Consider the following 21,358-nt stretch of genomic DNA (forward strand, 5'->3'; position numbering starts at 1 on the left):
AGTGGGCAAAAGCTTCTTTTCCTGTCGTCTTCACCCCCAAAATTTGGGCAAATTCAAATTTGCATTCATGCTTCATGGCTTAACTTATTTTCTACTTTCTGCAATAGCTTGAAACTTCTGTTTAATGGTGTAGCTGTTTTCTTGCACTATGAAACTGCCAGTCGTAATTTCTACCACTTCATCAGTTTATAAAATTTGCTGGGTATGAGAGTAGTCATGCTTGGAGCTGCTGGATTTCAGATTCTGGTTATTTCGGCCAATAATTGTATTTAACGCTCAAAGCAGCTGCAGTGGTGTTTGTTTTTTTCTCCTTCTGCTTAAATAAAGTCATCATTTTCTTTCTGGAAGAACTACAGCTTCTCACAAGAAAATGCAGCATTTTCAAACAAACAAACAAAAAGCCCAAGTAATTTCCCTAAATGCTATCTGTAACTTAGAAAAGTAAAGTTGAATAAAGTGCTTAATTTTCCCCTAATCAGATATCTGGTGAATTTATTTTCTTTTATTTTTTCCTTTTCCCAGCATTAGTTTTTTTGGTGTGAGGCAGGGGGTTAAGAACTGAAAATCTTGAACCATTGTCAGAAAGTTCTTTTTATTGTCTGACTTCAGAAAAAAATCAGTGGATAAAGGTTTTTCCCTCATTGTTATTTCACTATCACCTACCATAAAAGAAGGATCTGTGCAAAATTTGATGACATATGTAACATCCTTTTTTATTACTAACAGCCAGATTCCTTTTTACGCCTATTGAAATAGTTTATCTTTTTTAATTTGATTTATAAATGCTCAGTTTCTTCTCCTTTCCATCCTTTGCTCTCTTCTTCCTCCCAACGCTTCTGTTTGTCATCCATCCACAGACTTGCCAGATGTATGCAGTACCTATGAAACATAAAACTAGACCTGAGTGACACTGAGATAAATAATTTCATCCACTGTTGAATTGCCTTGGTTATAACACAGATTTTGTTCTCTGTTGACTAGAATGTTATGGAGCAGTTCAATCCAGGACTGAGGAATTTAATAAATCTGGGGAAGAATTATGAAAAAGCTGTTAACGGTAAGTCTTCCAGGTGCTAATTTTAGAAATAATGTTTCATTTTCATTTAAATATATATATATGGGATGTGAGGGTTGCGTAAAAGCTTCGTTTCCGTGTTGAACTTTGGATGTTTAATGAGGAAACAAAAACTAGCACAAGCGCAAACACCAAACTTGCGTACCTTCTCCCTCCCCTCTTTTTTCTTAGTGTTCTGCAGAAGTTGCATCCCAAATGCTCAGGCACAGAGCTGCTGCAAAATAAACTGGACATAAACTGTAAATAATCCACATTAGAATAATCATAAAAATGGAAAAAAAAACCAAAATTTTTTTGTAAAGTAGATTTTGTCCCTTTTTTCTGGAAATATCTTCTAAAGGTATTTCATATTCTTAGATGTGTTCCTGCTCACCTATACACATTGCTACCTAAGTAACCCTGTAACAGAACAACTTGAATGAATAAGAGCTGCAGGAGTGGATTAATCTTACTTTTTTCTTGTCTGTTCTAAACCTGATGGTACCTTTTTGATGGCATCAAAATGAGAATGAATAAATTTGAATCTAAGGACCCAGTCTCTCAAACTTTTTGTAATGTGGTTGTGTACTTCTATTATTGACTTCAGAGAAACTATCTAAGAATGGGTTTCCAAGACTGGGCTCTAGGTTCCCAAAGCTTATATTGTAAGACCTGTTTGAGCTTGCTCCATTTCACCACTGCAGACCTGTTGAGCTGCCTGATACCATATTAAAGCAGTGTAAAATCTCTCTTAATTTTGCTTCATTCAAGTCCGTTGCATATCTTTCCCTTACATGTAATCTAGTACTCTGAGAAATGTGACACTGCAGTAGTGCATAGCCAAATAGACACTGAAATGTCTCTTCATGCAAATTTTAGACAAGGCTTGGGAAAAAGATAAAACCAAAGCCTGCTGGAGACAAAAATAGGGAAATGTTGACTTAATTGCAGTAATGCCTAACCTGATGGATTAACAATGTGTTACCTAATATCTAACCTTAGGGATTATAGGTAGTTTTATTACCAGAATTAATAACAAGTGCTTTCATGTTTGGCTGAAAGATATTTTATTTTTTTTTTACCAGTTTCTGAGGGTTCTGCTTTCCGCATACTTTACTGTTGGTACATTACATTGTGTCTCTTCTTTAATTCAATTTGTCATTAGTAATTCACAATGTAACTGTGCACAGCAACACTGGAGAGGCTGGCAGGTATTTTGTACCAGCAAGTTTGCCTTTTAAGACTGGCTGATAAAGCATATCTAGCATAAATGCTTAATTTCAAAAATAATAAATGTTTACAATTGTTTTTCAACAACTGTTGAGAAACTACATTAAAGTCATCTTTGGACTCTCATAAATCGTTAAGCTGTTCTCCATAAATTCTCAGTGGTATAAATATACCTGTAACAAGGAGTTGTTGCTAAACAAATATTTTGCAGCTTTCCAAACAAGTCAGAATAGGCTGACAAAGAACATAAAACTTACAAGAACTTCTGATATATTTATATCTGTATGCATTTTTGAGGATGCAGAAGTAGTTTACTAGCCATGGTACTACTGAAAGAGACTATGCAAGTGGAGTTCTTGCTTTAGCTTGATTAGCACAGGTTTGTAGTGTCTGTATTAGGATAAAAGATTGACCTGGGGCTCTCTCGAAAAAACAGTAGATAGTAAGAGTTGGAATTGCATAAAATCTTCACATACAGGTGGCATGCTGCTCTATCAGTAGCACCAGTATAATTCATCTGTTCATAAAGTTTGACTATAGAGCACCTATGAGACACAGCTTAGATAGAAATTACTCTTGTCTAATGCACAGAGCCTCAAAAAGAATCTGTTTCATTTGGAAGAGTTTCAGGCTTCTCAGTGAATAAACTGTTAGGCAATGAAAGATGTCACCTTTGCTAGTAAAAACTATAAAATACAGAGCTAAAATACTATCATGGCAATTACCAATTATATTCCTCAGAAAAAAAGTATTCTAAAGTCAACAGTGAGAGTCTGCTTGGCTTCCACTTCAGGTTAAGAATGTACCACTACAAAAATATTACAAAGACTTCACTTTCACTGCCTTCTACAACAAAGGCTTGCCAGATTGTCCTTGTTACTTCTTTTCTTTGTGGTGTGCAGATCAATTCCAGATACTGTGAACGTGCAAGGCAACCACTGTAGATCTACTACATACATAACGTGTTTCTCACTACTGGCCTCCCTGCAGTTTGAATCTTGATGATTCTGTGTTCATTCTAGCAAAACTGGCTTTGCTGTTTAAATCAGCTATAACCAGGAAATGATTAACTGAGAATAACTGAAACCTCAGTGATATATATAAAGAGGTTATTGGTTCCTGTAAAACTGGAATTGCACTATGAACAATAAAAGGGGGGGAACTGTCCTGGGGGGTGGGGAAGACGAGCATCCAAGTATTAACTAGGGTCTGTCTTTTTGGTTGGGAATGTTAAACATTCAAGTTTCTTCTTATACTGTATATGCATCTGTTGCCTGAGGTTTTCATTGCTTAAATAATTTGCAATACAGATTTCTCTGCCGTCCCGAGTTCAGTGACAAAGACAGAAGTAGGTGCTTTCCTGGAGTGTCAAAATAACCATGCGCAAACTGTATATTGCGATGTTAATTTTCCATGTCTGTCCAAGAAACCAGAGATCTTCCAACATTTAAGCTCATTAAATTGCTGAAGAATGTAATTGATAATAATAGCGGGAACATTGATGGTACATTGAAAATTGAGAAAAGAATACCAATAGGTTATCGCCATAACCTGAACATCATCTTTCAGAGACTTAGTTTTTGAAGTTCTAGCATTTAAGGCCTAAAATGTTTTTTAAATGGAAAAATTGGTGTTCATATGTAGGATTCTCAGATTTCAATGTATTGTTTTGACAAGAAATCATAATTTTCATTGCAGTATATGATGACTGCATAATGGTAATTTCCAGGAGCGGCTGTATCAGATGTATTGAACTTTTCACACTTTTAAATATATCACGCCTGGCAAATTGTATTTAATCATAGCTGAAACAGTAACTTGCTTCATAAAAAGCTAACTTAGACAGTAAAAGACTATTTGCTTTTGAAGGGCTCCATGTCTCCTGGTTGCAACTGTAGGTCCATTGTCTCGTGGCCAGTAGCCATTTCTCAGATCAGCGGGCTGGCTGGCCAGCACGGGGCAGAGACCTTGCCATTTCTAGTAAGCTTGGGATTGGATTTTGCATTTATCCAACAGCTTTATCTGTACCGAGGAATATTTTTATGTCATGACCAATGGCTTCTGGCTAAACCTACCCACTTGATGCTGATTGCTGCTGGATATGCATGAAAGTTCGAGCTGAATAACAGGCTGAAATTTCATTAATATATTCTGGTGTTCTTTGTTGCCTAGTTTCACAAATTAGCAGGTAACATAGGGACTTGCGTAACTTTCTCGATAGCGGGATTTCCTTATTGCCACATACCCCTCTCTTAATATGTGTTCTGGATTGTGAGGTTTCATAGGATCATAGATTAATGAAAAAGGGAAATACCTTGTATTTTTTTAACACTTTTGTGGTTTTTTTCCTCCCACCCCCAAGCTATGGTAGTAGCTGGAAGAGCATATTATGATAGCCTTGCAAAGATTGGGGATATATCAGCTGATTCTCCAGTTTCTAAAGAATTAGGTAAGTGAAATTTCATTTTTTAAAATTACTTCAAAATATAAACTATATTCTTGTTTTCCTGCTGGCAGTTCACAGAACTAATGTGAAGTAGAGAAGGATCAGGAGAAGTGTGCTTTGTTTTAAATAACACATAGGTGGAAGGAATTAGATTCCTTCAAGGTATATTATTTCTCAAGACACTTATGTTTTGACAAAATCACATTTTTTATTTTTGTGAATATAGTTCTGCCTATGCATTCAAAAGCATGTATTTTTTTAAATTCACATGATTCTAAAATAAATAAGCATGGAAAAAAATGGCTTCATTAGTACAGAGATGAATACTGAAGTATTTCTGCAACAGAATATTGGTATGAGAAGTCCTAGTATATGACAGCAGTTCTAAACTAAAGCAATTTTCTGGATGAGTTCCACTGTAAAGAGTCTAGTTCTACTTCACTGTTTTTGATGATGAATATAACTAAAAGTTCTCAGATGCATTATTTATTTCCTAGTTAAGCCTTTGAAAAGAGAAACTGTAGAGTCAAAGAGGTAGTATATTTAAATTAATGTAAAATTAATCCAAATTCTGTACTTTCCTGAAAATAATTTCTGAATTTTTGAAAGAGCAGCAGCAGCTTCATTTTGTACTCCTTTGGCTAGCATTGAAATGATACTGCTCAGTCTACAGAAGTGAAGTTGTCATCAAAGTATTTGTAATATTTCTGACAAAAGAGTCTATAATGTCACTACAAAAAACAAAGAAGTGGGAACTGTAAAGAGGAAACATTTGTTTGAAGCCTTCATTTGTTTTTTGACAAAAATAACTTGATAAAGTGTCTTATCTGAATTTTTGAGTATGGGCAACGTAGGAATCTTTCCATGATGTAACATGCATCTGCTCCTGTAACTCACAATAGTATGTTAATTATCTGATTAAAAAGGATGTTTTCAGTAAAAGTTGGGGATTTTTAATGATCATGCTGAAGCAGAATTGAGGACAAAGACTCTTCCTGAATAGTGGCCACTGGTTTCTAGGTGCCTTCCATACATTTTTATGATTTGTTCTGAAACCACTTCTCTGTGAGTGTTAACATTCTGTGTTGAAAGTTGGGAGCGGCAGAACAGCAAACAGTACAAAGCAAACAGTCTTAATGCAGTCCTGCTCTGTATTTGCCTTGCAGGTTGATTACAGAAAGCAGAGTTGCTGGTTTCAAACTACAGAACAGAAGTATAAGAAAGTTAAAAATAATAACCATGTGTGGTCTTGTATTATGCATTTGTTGATACTTTTATAACTTTTGCAATCAAGCAGTTGGTGAAATGCATGGAAGTAATCTACTGAACTTTGTTATGAGTATGGGATATTGTCTGCTTGTTTGAAAACATTATCACTGGGTAGCCTTGAGCTGAATTCTGAAAATAACTGGGTTTCCCTATTATTTGGGACAATACAGAATTGTGATTGAAAATATATTTTTTGTTTAACTATGGATTCTTCCCTGTAATTATAAGCTTTTTTCTAGATACGCTGTATTGAGACACATGGACATCTTCAGGGGCAGCCCTCTAACACTGTTGATCTTCTACTTAAACTGTAACTGCAAAAAAAACTTTTCTTCTTAAGGAAACCAGCAACTGGCTTTTTTCCTGCTTACCCTCTGATAGAATACTTAATTTAGAGATAAGGAAAGTCAATTAACATTGGAAAAGGCAGCATAATGTGGTTAGGAGTCTGTGAGAGATCACTTTCATTTTCTTGAAAAAGTCTTTAATTGTTCTAAAGCTGGGCTACAATACTGAACTATTTAGCAAAGAAATATGATATACCCCAGATGTCTCTAAAAATATCTTTGCTTAAAAAGAAAAAAAACAATTTACTGCACCTTTTTGTATTTTAAAAATATTAAAGATGCATGCTAGCAGTATCAGATGTGTAACAACTAGATCAAACCTGCTGCGGTTTGCTCATTTGTGGACCCTATTAACCCCAGTGGAGTTACTGTGGGCACAGCCCACTAGAATTGTCTCTTCTATGAGTTCCTTCAGACTTGCCAAAAGACACATTACTGACCACTGACAGCTCTATTGTGCATAATACTTCTGTTATCTTTGCCAAAAAAGAGGTCAGTAGTCATCAGTTGAGTTTTGTGATAGATCTGTGAACTGCTTTTTTGGCATCTAGTCTCTTGAGCATGAAGCTGGCACACTAGTTTGTTTTACAAGAGCGACAGTCTAAAGGTGTCTGGCAAAGAAGCAGAGGAGTGATTTCCATAACTTGATGTGTTTGTGTTATCTGGAATATTTCTGTAACTTTTTACTTTTCCCTTGTTTGAAATTACATTGTAAGGCCTCTTCCTGTATCCTGTGTTAACTGAAATCAATAGCAACATTCCCAGAGAGGTCAGTAGAAGATAATTATAATTTTTGATACTTAATAGATTATCCTGGCTCTTCACAATCAATTAGATCAGCCAGCAATGACCAAGATCTAAAGTGTTTTGGAATGCTTTAATATTTGAGAAACAAACAAGCTCCTCCCCTCCATGGTTTACCAATTTAACCACAGTAAGGACAACTGGTGTATGGATAGCAAGACTTCATAGTGGTCAGAAATCCACAGTCCTGTTTTTTTACCTCATTGTATCATCTACAGCAGAAATGAAGGGAAAGCAGATCTGCCAATTAATGATTTGACTAGTCTTAAATGTACATGCCTCCTCAGTTAGCTCTGCATTTTACCCATCAGCCACTAGGTGCTTTTTGGCTGTTTAACAAGGTGTTAGAAAAGATTTTGCCCCCTTTCTCCAATAGTTAGTATATCAAGCTGTAACTCTTGCAGACACAGTTCATACTAAAATCAGTTTTCTGAATAATGAACAGAGGAATGAGGCAGGAACCAAGTTTTCAGGTCTTTCCTGTAGCTGCTTCACCTTAGTAGTGGCAGATGAAAAATAATGCATTATGCTAAACTCAGTTGTGTTGCATTAAACTTCTTACACGTAATTATGAACGGACTGTGAGGCTCGGATAGCTAAAACACAGTATTCCTTAGAATTTATGTGGCGTCGTTACTGGAATATTGCACTGAGTCATTTTACAGTTCAAACCCAAACTTGCTGGGTGACCTAGAGCATATTTACTGCCAAGTGTAATGTAAAGATCTGTATCAAAACCACAGTAAATCCTTCCTTCTCATAAGGAAACACAGAGCATGGTCTTCCTGTAATGGGACAGTAAAATGGATACCAACCCCACAGCAGGGTAGAAATGGAAAAGAAACGGGGAAGAAAATTTTTGAAGTAGAAGGTAAAATGCATAGTGGGCAGAGAATTAGTGGGGCAAAAAGAATCAAGTAAAAATGCCAGAGTGCTTTCTTCTGTCGAATTAGATTGGAGCAGAAGGAGGAAACACAAGTATGAAATGGAAATCTAGATATTCCAGCTGTTTCAAGCTCTTGTACTAAGTGTTTGTATCTTCCAAGTGTGGTTGGAGCTCTCTGAATTGTTTCAATACAGAGTAACTTAATATGAGTAAGTTGAGGAAGCAGAGTAATATCCATAAGGATTGTATTATGAGTGCAATATAAGAGATAAGTCAGTTTAGGTCAATGTTCTTTCTAATTTTTTATTCCCCTAAATTTCTCAGCTTGTAGTTCCTCAGACTTGGCTATGAGCTTTTAGGAATGTAACCTGAATTTTGAGTTCAAGTTATTCTGCAATACGGAATTTGCTTATCTCTTTCCTAGGCACCTTTTGGAAATCCTACTAGGAAAAAAAAGATAGGAAATGAGAAACTGCACACTTTGAATAGTATTAATTATTAACATTTTAAATTTCAGCATACCACATCAGCACAAGAAAATTTTGGGTTTGAGTAATGCACTAAAAATAATTTCATGTAGCTACTATACCACTGATGGTGTTAAAATAGTAACTTTCATGATGTGTTGGAAATGTCTTTTTTCTTGCCAAAAATACAGGTCTATGAGGCTTTGTCTTAGCAATTTATAGTGCTTATAATAACTCTCTTCTAGTAACACAGTCTTTGTGGCCTTCTCTTCCTCAAGGAATCAGGAAGTTTTTTGCTGCTCACCCATTTTTATACTCCTCCTCATATCTTCCTAACTATCCTGTTCAGCTCCTGCCAGTTATTTTAGCTACACTCATGTATTATATTGTGGGTGTAAAGTCCCAATTTGTTTGTTGTGTGGCAACTGTATCTATAGCAGTCACAATTACATTATGGGTCTGTACCTAGAGCTTATGCCTCAAGAACTATTAAGCGTAAACTGTTCATTGTTTGTCAAAATATTAAAAGCCAAATTGTAAGAAAAATATTATATTGCATGCTCTTGACCAGTGAAACTAAAATGTAGAAATTCAGCACGTTAAAAAAAAATCAGAGGAGATAAAATCTCTTCCCTAATCTAACCAAGAGTGATAGTTTATTTAAAGATTACTCTGTTATAGGCTTTTTTTTCATAGTCTCATTCTGTTCAAAATTATCTGGAAACAGGTATGCAAAAGCTTATGCTCATCTACAGTCTGAAATGCAAGAATTCAGAAAAAAATTGAGTTCTTTTCAGGAGAAATTTTCTGTTTAAAAACCACTACGGGTAATCTAGAGAAGCAAGTATTGGACTGAAAGATTTCTGTGTTGTGGTACTCATGAGATAGGGAGAGCTGTGGAGAAGAAAACCCAAAAACTTCTAATGGTGCACACAGTAGGTGGAATTTCTGCCTGATGGAGGATGAGCCCTGAACTTGATATTTCTCTTGTGCACAAAAGAAAGGGCTGTTCTTCAGGTCTAAAAGACAGTATTTGAACATATTCATGCGGTGCAGGTTTGCTCATAAAGTGGTGGGATTTTTAAAGGTCTCTGACTTTGTATTTGACAAAGCATGGCAAAATCTCAATTGTGAAGTGTTAGAGTAATACACATAGTAATAAAAGTAATTACAGTAATACTGTGATACGGATAACTGGGGCAGGGGTTCTTTAGATGCATGTTTCCTTTTTTTGAGACCCCTTACGTTTCTCCTCAGTTAGCCAAATGTCTATAGTTATTGGGGTAACTGCACGTTAGGTTGAGAGTCAAGGCTGATAAACCATTAGTCAGTTAAGAAAATAAGCTAATGGTTAGTGAATAGACCTGCAATTTATTCAATAGTTAGTATTTCTTATGAATCTATGTGAGTAAGCTAGTAAGTTAGAGCTCTTCAATAATGTCTTACAGGAGCATAGAGATCCTTTGATAATTTTTCTAGCTTTTTTTAAAAGCAAGTTAATGATTAACAATTTGATAATGTAAATTTAATACAAATGTAATTAGTGTGAAGTTCAATCTATAGAGAGTTCTGTCTGATTATTTTTGTTAATGATAACCACTTCATTTTACATTTCCAACTAAGAGAAACCCTGTGGACTTCTTTCTTCCTCTCTCACCCTCTTCCCCGCCCCCGCCCCCCCCCATTTCTATTTGCAGAAATGAGATATTTTAGATATCAGAAACTGAGCTTTAAGTGGACAACTTGTATTGAAAAATTTTTGGAACTGAATTGGAAAATTCTATTTTTGCTAAAAAGAACATACCTCCTTGATGAAAAATTTCTAATTGGACTGTAATGTAAGGCAACACCACCTTTTTTAAACACTATCTTGCAAGTATTTGTCATTCAAACCAGTCTATTTCCTTCCTGATTAATAAGCAAAATTGCCACTTGAGCAGGTACTTTTCAAAGCTGTAGCGCTCTTTCTACTTCTGTGATATAGCACTTAAGTGGCACTCTCACTGTTGAGAAAGCCAAGCAGAAAATGAGAAAATTCCATAATTTAGGATGAATGTAGCTAGCTGCACATCAATTAAAAAAAAAAAAGGGGGGGGGGCAGTGTTGTTGGCTTACAATAACATTAAATTGACCCTTTCAGCTGGAATCATATTTCACTTGTCTTGGAAAGATGACACCGAGCATCCTTCTCTTCACCTGCTCATTTAAACTAAAGAAGAGATCTGTCATCTTGTCCCATCTTACTTACTGCATCAGTGTCTTCTCTTCTATAGTAGAAATGTTCTGCTTTTGGAATAGGTGATGTTGGATAGAAAGGGAAGTGTGCCAGCAACAACAGAACCCCTTTAGCACCTCATCTGGTGGAAACTTCTGGGAAATTAGCGTAAAGGCTGCAGTCAAGTAGTTAGAATCAGGCCAGCTTTTGCTATGGAGCATTAATAAAACACTCTTCTACTATATTTATAATGAAGTTGCATTGGAAGAAGCCACTTCATTCTTTTCTTGTCAAAAGTACACAGACAGCTACCTTGAAAATACAAAGTAGTCTGTGTTTATACAGGAGTGAGGTTTTTGTGTCTTCTAATTTTACAGTAACATTCTGGGCTTGTGCTATAAGTACCACCAATCTGCTAAAGAAAGATGGAAGGAGATGTGCCAGCCTGTCTAGATATGTTTCTACTGATGAAAATAGTGACTGGATTAGTGGAAACCTTCTGCTATTTATAGTTCTACTTTATAAGGTCAAAATGAGCCAAACAATCATAGTGACAATTTTTTTCCCCCTCTAGAATCAGTATTGTGGCTTTTGATGTTCAGTATTCTGCATGTAAACTTTTAACAAAAGTCTGCTGGAAGAAGAACTTCAGTCTTAGACTCTTAAATATGAACAGCTTAACTCCACATCTAATAATTTGCTTGATCATCTATTGTAGAGCTATCGGAAGCTGTATATATTCACTGATTTATAAATCAATTTAACTATTCAGATATTCATACACAAGCATGTGCCCTGCCAATGGCCTGACAAAAGCTCCTGCAAGTTTATGTTAATGAGTGGTGGTGAATATTTGGCACTGTGCCATTAATAAACCAAAAAGAAAGGCAAGAGAAACCTGTTACCATGTTGATATCCAGACCTATAATTAACAAATGAACAAAAATCACAAAACAATAAATAATTAGTGAAGAGGGTTGCCACAAAACATGTCTTGGACAATGAGTGATCATGTGGCATCATACAGTGAAGCTGAACAAAGTTGTTAGCTCAAGATCTTTTGGTGGGTTTAAATTCTGTAATCCTTCCCTGCTAAAATACAAATCTTACCAAGAAATGGGGTGAAGAAGAGGTGGGTTTGTTATTAAACATAAATCATGTAAATGCTTAAAAATTGATATTGCACCTTGTCCTTACAGGACTACCCAAAAAAAAAGTTTGTTCTGTGTACAGTCATGTTGTAACTCCTGTTAGGAAGACTTGTAGATAAGGTGAAAATGTTCTGGTTCAAATGGCTGAAGGGAGGAGCAGAATATGAAAATACACAAGGCTTTTTGGGAACGATTGCAGTAGCACCAGGGGAAGAAAAGAAGACTGATATTCGTAGGACTTCCAGTTATTTTTTCAGATTAAATTCTAGATACTTGGTCGCATTTTTCTGTCCAGTATAGATATTTTATTCTTGCCCTGCCCTGACCTTACAGCAACCTGTAAACTGATGCAGACTCTCCTGATGGTAGTCAGTGATAAGATACAGGTGTAACACTCTTCCAGTATATAGCCCTGAATTTCTCAGGGTGGTTATCTGTTCACAGGTAGCACTGGCAGTACTGTTCCTTGTGGTGCACCCTTACAGTGTTACGGTTAGTGTTAGAGCTGTGACAGCAGTGCAAGTGTCTTTGCAGCTGCTGCTGTAAGTACACCTACTTCTGTACCGTGATTCTGGAGTTTAGCACAGAACATCCGTAATGATACATGTGACCACGCACCCTCATGGGAAAAATTAGATATTCAAAACACAGCGAGTGTGCGCCTCCTCGATATCTTCACACTGTGCCTCAAAGGCCTGAGAAAATAGTGAAAATACCCTGAAGGGCATCCTTAAAGATGTTCTAACTGTATTGGAACAGCTAAATTTCAGATGAGTCTCACACATAGCGAAGACATCTTCCATCTTGCAGTGGAAACCCTGGCAAGGGCACCCTGAACTTCACCAGTGTGTACGTGCAGTGTTTTCTAGATTGTGGCTAGTGTCTGCCTAGAAAAGAGTAACCTGAAGTGTGACAGCAGGCATTGTGCGTGCACAGCAGGCACGTCTTCCCTGGCAGCTCTTTGAACCTGGCTGAGCATAGTATGATCAGAAGGTGTTAGGGCTAGTGCAGCAGGCTGCTCCCTCTCAGCTGATGCTTAGCAATCTTAGTGTTTCTTCACCACTACCCCCAGGCATGTCTGTTGGCAAAGAAATAAGCCTAAAAGCTGGCGAAAAGAAAATATGTTTAGTTGTCTTCATAGTAAGAGAAATAAATGGAAAGTAAATGACAACATTATGAAGAAAATGACATCGTGTATATAACTACCTTGTAAATCTTTTTAACTGAAAGTATAACAATATTTTGTATGTACAGCCAGCTCTTCCTGATGAATTATTTCTAAACAAAACAAAAAAAAAATATCCACTATCAGTTGTAGATGTCCTTAACATTCCTAAGGGGGGGGGGGGGGGGGGGGAAGGTGACACAACTAACAATTTGGGCAATTATTTTTTTTTGGACCCTATTAATACTGTGAAACTTGGTGTCAGTTCCAAAGTGCTGTAATAAAAATTGCAGTGATTTCTTGCATTTTATCAAATTTAATACAATGTTTACAGTATCTTAAATATATATCCTTTCTAGTACTGGAACCTGTAAAGAACCTCAGGTTTTGCTGTTTAGCATGATTTGTGTGTTCCAGTCCTGCTGGAAAATAAAAATTAGCTCTGTTTTATGATCTTTCCTAACTAATCTGCCTAAAAACAGCAGAGCTTCGTACGGGCAAGTTCAGGCTTGTGGTTGTATTGCAACTTTTCTTTGCACCTGACTTGTGCAAGGATTACAACTCACTTGCCTGATACCACTGCAGCTCAAGCCTGAAAAGCTATTGTATGTAAGGCTTTCAAGGCCCTATGAAAGATCAGTCTCTGGCATACGTACCTTAATATATTGTGGGTTTATATGTTTGTGTAAAAAAAAAAAAAAAATGCCTGCAGCAGTCTTCATATATACTAGTAATGGAGTAACAGGTGGAAAAACAAGTTTGCCATTTTTCATGGATTATTTATGTGGCATATGCTTTTCCTTTCCCTTTTTGAACATTAAAATTTAGCTACTATGCTTACCAATCATCTGAAACAAGATTAATATTTCATGTTAATTAACATCTGTTCAGTGATATAGTACGTTTAAAAAATCCTAATCTGAATTCTTTTGACTAAGAGATCAAAACAACTTGGGAGAGAAAGGGGAATTAGACTACCAGACTGAGCTTTACTAAAACTGCAATAAAGTCACATTCCTCTTTAAAATATAATGTAAGCAAATATTTTTGTTCTGTTTAAAGTTGTGAAATAGGAGCATCACATCAAGAACAGACTCAGAGTAACTGGAAATTGTAATGGTCTTGATAATTTCTTAAATATTCACTCCAGTAAAGTCTTATGTGGGAATAGCTAATTTAGGAACAGTTCACTGCCCACTTTACAGCATGTAGTGCATGGTATGAATTTTGTAGCACTTTTTAAAATCACTTGTGTCAAGCTGAAAGAATTTGGCATTAATTTTAGTCTTAAGTAAATTATATTTAAAAAGCATGTTGATCCTTGGGCTTAACCTGAATATGGCTTTTTTTATAAACAGTCATAGACTTTCTGAGGTGTAAAGAGCTGAGTTATTTGTATCCTGTAATGCTTAAATATTCCAGAGTTTTAAAAAAAACCATAATTTTAATTCAAGTAACTTTAATTCTGTCTTATGTATTGGGAAAGTTCCTCATTATGCAGTCTTAAACTATTTTCTTTCACATTATCATCGAGAAATTTTTAAGATAAGGAAAAGATTACTACGTAATTTTGATCCTGAACTACAAGAAAATACTATCATAAATAAGAGGTGCTAGGCTACTACAGTAGAAGCGAACTGTGATCCGTACCTTCACTGTTGGTCTGATTATGAAATGCGAAAAGGATTTTTGAATAGCAAGATTCTTTGATTATATTCCTCACGCAGAGAGTAATGTGTAATCGAGGTGTTAAGAGAGTATTGCCAAGTATGTGTTCTAGCAAATTTTATTCTAAATAATATACAGCTAAGCTTGAGAATTGGTGGTTAGGCTTTTTGGTTTTCCCTTTAGAGACAAATTAATTTTGGGTAAAACCCCAGCTTCATCTTATAACTGGTCCTGAATGCATTTTTCCAGCCAGTTCCTCAACCTAATAAGCCTGTGGCTAGAAGATGGAGGTCCTTGTGAAGACGGCAGCCACAGTTGGGCTGTCACCACACTTAATCCCATCGGCCATATGCTCCTGGCTGGATCCAAGAAGCTTGATAGGAGGATGACCAAGAGAAAACAGCAGTGGCAGCCTGCTACTAGCCACCTTTGTTATCTGTTTTTTCCCCTGATGCTATTTGGCTCTGATGCAGAGGGAACAAGCTGTCAGTGAAATGTATAGATAGGTATTTGTACATATATGCTATATATGTACATATCAAAATAAAGCAAATATTTTGGGAAGCACAGAACTTAGTATTTGCAGTAAAAGGTTCTTTGCTTCCAATAGAGGTATGTTGTACCTAGAAAGTAGTGTCAGCTGATTAAAACAGCTGTGGACTCCTCTTAAAGCATGGTGCCTATGATGTAGCTGGAAAGAAATATCTTGACTGCATAAAAACAGGCCGTATACTTTTTGGTGGTGTTCTCTCCCATCCCCCCCTTGATTTTGAATTTCAAGTAGATGCAGTTTTGACTATGGTCAAACATACATAAAACCTCTGTGAGTGGGCTAGGTTGTATTTTTTCACTAGGGAGCTATATGAGCCCTATGAGAAGGAGAAAGTAGAGCACTTGAGTTTGTCACCACCTAACACCATAGCTGCCCAGCTCACGCAATAAGCAAGTGCCTTGTACAATGCTATTTATTGCTTACTGGTTTTGTCTGGACATGTGGGCAAGATACTTAGAGTTGGGCATCTTCCAGGGTCATACAAACTTTGGAGGACTGTTTATCTCTTCTGTATCAATGAGACTGTAAAACATCTAAAAAGATTTTAAATATATTTAGAAGGCATGGAACTTGTGGAGAAAGTAGTGATAAAATTGAGTTATAGGGAAACTGAAACTTCTTAACTCTGAGCGTTATATCAGTTTCAGGTAATTACTTGAAATATTGTGAGCTAACTTTAGATGAGAAAAGGTGCTTTGAAAGCAACTTCATATAAAATGCTTACATAAGGGGAGCTGAAAGCATGAGACTATTTGTATGCTAAATGAATAATTGCTGCAATTTATTTTGTGCCGGAGCCTAATGCAAACAACTTTGGCACCACATGCTGTTAACAGGACTACATTTTTATATCTTTATATATCTTTTAACTGTATAGTACTTTAAATTTAATCTTTACAGGTCCAGTAATATCATTTTGTCCAGTTTCATTCCTCATGGTCCATAACCAATACCACTTTTGCATTTTACTGTACTGGACTAGTACATGAATACAGAGATTTCAGCCATTGTGGCACGGTGTGGGGGGTTTTTTATTTCCTTTAACCTGTGTTTAATCTGGTTTATATTAATTAACCTATTTGCTTGTTATATCATAGAAACGTATCTGTTGTTCACAGCCTTAGTGAGAACTGTCTATATTTTAAAACTAAATGCAGACATCAAGCAGAAATAGAAGCAAAGAGGAACTCTACATTCTACATGGCATTCTTGGATCAATTTTTATTTATTTGCTGATCTAGCAAAACAACTATCTGTTTGGAGGTACTGCTTCAGAGCACTACATCTAGCATGTATAGTGGACTTAAAATACTTTATTGTACTCTGATATCTCCTCCCCTTTTCTCTGTTGTAGGTTTTATTCATTTTGTTATTCTTCCCCTTCACCTTCTGCAGTGACCTTCATAAAATGGCATTGAAAGGCCATGTGTCAATGCCATTTTATGAAATGAACTACAGAGGCTCACTCCTTGCCTCCTATTTCATGTTCATTCATGCAGTAAGGAAAGGCAGACTTGACCTAGTCCTATTGATTTATGTGCATATTAGTATTAATTCTACAGATCGTGGGCTTTTTTAAAGCATTCTGGACAAATTGTATTAGAAGCAAAGTACAGTTAGAGCTTAGGAAGTTTTACATTACTTTGCCCTTCTTTATGATTTTATTCTTTCACATTAAGTTCCATTAAGATTTTTTTTTTTTGCCTTCTTTAAAGCGTCTGTTGCACAATTAAATCCTCCTGCAATAAGTCCTTCCTATGACAGAATGATAAATTTAACACATTTGAACCTTAACAGATGTTTTGTTGAATCATACTTATTTGTTATACTGTATTCCTTTGAAACTTTTTATTTTGACTACCTTTTAGGGGCTACTGGCTTCAAAGGACTTTGTTTCTAACTTTCCCTTGTCAGAAATGCCTTTCTTCTGGGCAGAGGGTAACTTGGAAGAAAGAGAGTGAGCATCTTGACAGAAATGGCATCTAATGATACACCTGAACTCTCTTGTCTCCATGTGTAGCTTTGACTCAGCCTTTCATTCTCTTGTTTAATGTAAATAATTATGTGGTTTCATCTTTAAGACATTAAGTTACTGGACCTGCCCTGAATGTAAACAGGGCAACAGGAGATAAATGAGTGATCTAATGAAGTGCTTTGTCCATTCCCAGACATCTAAGAAAGTCTCTCTAAAAGACTTGAATTTTTTCAAGAGTGACCTGCTCTAAATAAAACAAAATTGAAGTATGTATCAAGTAAGGTGATGCAATTAATACTTTTATTTATTCTAATATAGCCAGTTAGTGTATTGAAAGTTTAAGTGATTTTGTTGGTGGCTGTTAATATTTGTTTCTATACAGAACTTTATTGATGGAGTTCAGTTTTTGTTTCTAACTTGAACTAATTCTTCTAGTCTTCTATTCATAAGAACAGTTAACATAAGTTAAAAAGATAAATAACCAGTACAGTCACCGAGCACAAACAGTGAGGCTGAAGTGTAACCGCTGCAGAAGCTCTGTATTCTGGCCTTACAACAAGTATTTCTGTTAGAAATCTTTTCTTGGTTTTCATCTACTGTGAAGGCAGTCTTTTAAGGATGGGATGCTGTGTATAGAGAAATAACTGTAACACATTTTGTGTCAGTGATTATTTTTTTTTTAACAAAACCAACAGCATTAATGGGATTTTAGTCTGTCTTATTTTCTCAATAGAAAATAGAGATACGACCAGCAGCCTTGGTTAAGCCTAAAAATATTCCACAAATTCCTGGAGTTTCAGCTTAAAAGAACTTTCTACCTGTACATTGAACCTACTTGAAACTAAAATAAATTTACCAGAGAACTTGGTGTTACTGTTCATGGTCATATCTCATGGTCATTACAGCTGTATTATGCAGCATGGTTTCAAGAACCATACATGAGAAATGTTGAAGTTATTTGAGATGTTCCCCCAAAATCCCTACCTGAAAGAGATTGTTTCTTCTCTTCCCTGTAGTGCACTTATAAGGTAACAGCAAAATAACAGAACAAGTATCTATAAACATGTGCAACTACATTTTTATTTTCTAAAACAAAATGTGGGAATATTTAATGTACATATACTCTTTTAGTCCCAAAGACTTTACGTTTGGGTGTGGGTGAGTGAAAAGCAGAAGTATCTTTGAAAGGCCAGTATTTTAATTGTTACATTTATCATCAAGACCAGGGGTTTGGTTTATAAATTTATTGGATAATATGATACCTAAAACTGGTTCAAGTTTACAGTATGTTTGCCACAAGTTGGACTTAAGTGGTCTCTTACCATGCACTCTAGCCGTGTCATTATGTTTCATAGGTTTGGGGTTTGCCAATAAATGACGATGAGGTCATTGTGTACTTGGTCATTGTGTATTATGACCTCTTATTAATATATAGCAAAATATTTTTACTCAGTGTGAGAAACATGTTTGTCTTCACCTGAAGTAGTTTTCTGTACCTTTTTACAGGAGAAATAATGATTGAACATTAGAGCCTGGCCTTAGGTTATGCTGTTATTAATCCAGAGTAACCCACTGTCTTCATTAGAGCTATTCTATAATTCACCATTGTAATTAAAACCAAAACATTTTACTCAAGTTGTTGAGTTTCCATTCCATTTGGACACTGTCACATGTAGGCTAGGGGTTGTTTTGTTTTCCCTGAATCAGTTTTCTACAAAAACTTGTCCCCTTGTATAAACTTTATTTGGGAAGGCTATCAAAATGTGGCTAACCCATTATCTTAAACTGGCAATAAAGAAACATGGTATCTGTTCAGTGTAAAAAATTTCTCTATTTATTCAAAGTGCAGAATCTGACCTCTAATTTAAACTACAATTTAAATCTGAATAGGTCAGAGTATGCTTAATATGGGTTCTCTTCAAAACGTGAAAGAGGAACTTAAATGGGTAGGCCAGTACATACAGTGCCTGTGGATTACCGGTGGCAGCAAGGAGATTGCAGCATAGAATGGCTTTTGCCTGATGCGTAGCATGCAGGGAGTCTTTGGTTGAGAGAAATAAGAAAATGCAATTAGAGATACAGTCACTGATATCTAAAAATACCATTTAGAAGTGTTCCAGAACACTCTAAAATAAACTTGTAAAATAAATCCAGCACAAACCACTTAGAAAGAAGTGTTGTTTTTAAAGTTCTCTTGATTTCAGGACATGTTTTGGCAGTATTTTTTGTAAGAAAGATGAAAAAGCCTGTTTCTAACCAAGCATTCAGAACTAAGACTTGAAGGCTGCAGTCAGTTCAAGTGCTGCGTGAGACAAAAATAACAACCTCCAAGCGTCAGGTTTTCCATTCTTGACACACCAGGTGAATGGGTTGTTTTATTGAGCATTTACACTGTGGTAGCAGGGCAGGCCAGAGGAAGGGAGTGTGAAAGAGCGATGTGAGAGCTGAGTCAATACCCGATGTTGTTGGATGTCTGTCAGTACTTGGAGCGCTAGGGTTGGCCCCCTTAGCGTTGCCAAGTATTAGCTAAGTGTGCTGCTTTGGCAGCAGATGCTCAGAACCTACTTTTTACAAAGAGGGAGAATAAGTTAATTTTCAAAAGAACAAAAATCTATAAGGGCAATTATTTTGAGAGCCATTTCAACACTCACCCTGGGTTTCTGTAACTTCCCAAATAGCTTTCTAGCGTGCAAATTTAAAACCAAACAAACATCATAATTTTATTTGTATTTCTTGATCATTTTTCCTGATTTCTTTTAAAACTATTTTCCTTTTTAAGCTGCAGATAAGTGTTTACAAAACTTCTAATTGTAAAAGCCTGTTACAGTCTAAACTGTGTATTTTCAGTTGAGTTCGGTGAAACAGAAACACTACAGACTGAAGCGTGTTTGTTTCTACAGCCTTAAAATAACAAGGCAGCTTACTCATGTCCTTACTTCAAGTGTTCATGTAACTACATTGTATTTCTGTATAGCATATGAGCAACTAATTACTATAGCACCTCTCATTTCTCATGGTATTTGTATTGCTGTAGCCACTAGCAACTCTAACAACAAAAAAAAGCATAGCACTCTCTAGGCTGTACAGAAGGACTTCGGAGGAAAAAAATTATATATATATATATATAATACAGCACCCCTCTGATTCTCACATCTACCATCCAGAATGCAAATTCTTTTTTTCTTGCTAATCAAGGGGTTGACTGTTCTCATTGTACTCTTAATTCCTTTTTCCAAGTCTCCTCTAGCCTGTTGTACAGACATAGAGATGGGGACTGGGGCATGAAAAGGGCTTCATGAGAAGTCAGGAGACACATGTTTCTTCTGAACTGCTTTGTGTTTCCCCATAAATGATGATGCAGACCCACATTTTACATTATTTAGTTAAAGACCTGCTGGGTCATACTGGTTCACAGGACAGGCGATACAGTTCCTGTTTCAAACTAAAATTTTGAGGTGATATAACTTGAGAATGACAGATAACAAGGGAGACAGGTGATAATACATACCCAGGCACTATGGGAATATATATCTGTGTTATAGGAGATTGTTACCAAATCACTAAGATGCATTATGGGGAGACAGGTTTTGATGTCTGGGGAGATGCTGAGAAAGGCAAAGATGAGAAGATTCTCATTAAAAGTTCTGTCATTCACTTTAGTTAGCCAAATTTTTTAATTATCTGCACCTTTTGGGAGCTTTTGTGTGCACCTGAAGGAACTGAAGCCTCAGGTCTTTGCTGACTAACTCAGGAGGGGTTCTCAAAGAATATGGATGGTAGAAAACAAGATTTGCAAAGTAGCGTGTTGAGAACTTAATGCATTTTTATTATTTTTTTTCCCTTGAAAAAAGGAAGCTGAGAATCACATAACAAATAGGAGGGGGCACGCAGAGCAGTCCTTTGCAGTGACTCTGGCAGTGATAGGTAATCAGAATTACACAATTGTGTGTAGCTTTGTAAGCCCTGCCCGTACATTTGGACAGCGCTATTGCAGGTTTAATACTGCAAGCATCTGCATGGCAAATACTTCACGGCAGGATAACTGAAAGATGGTTGAGGAATAGACAGATGACCAGAGGAGGCACGCCAGTGAACCAGCTGTGGAACTGAACCTGCCGTTCTTGCCAT

The 21,358-nt window shown here is 36.3% G+C and overlaps 1 protein-coding gene across 1 annotated transcript in view; it reads left to right on the forward strand.

Annotated features, from left to right (window-relative positions):
• The window catches only part of BAIAP2L1 (BAR/IMD domain containing adaptor protein 2 like 1), a 43,352-nt gene that overhangs the window by 8,335 nt on the left and 13,659 nt on the right, over positions 1 to 21,358 (forward strand). Inside the window, exons 2-3 of the mRNA XM_055706689.1 lie at positions 982 to 1,057; positions 4,647 to 4,733. Of these exons, the coding sequence (XP_055562664.1) occupies positions 982 to 1,057; positions 4,647 to 4,733 (163 nt within the window). The remainder of the gene's footprint in view (positions 1 to 981; positions 1,058 to 4,646; positions 4,734 to 21,358) is intronic.

This window comes from Falco cherrug, chromosome 4 (genome assembly GCF_023634085.1).
Source record: "Falco cherrug isolate bFalChe1 chromosome 4, bFalChe1.pri, whole genome shotgun sequence".
Lineage (NCBI taxonomy): Eukaryota > Metazoa > Chordata > Aves > Falconiformes > Falconidae > Falco > Falco cherrug.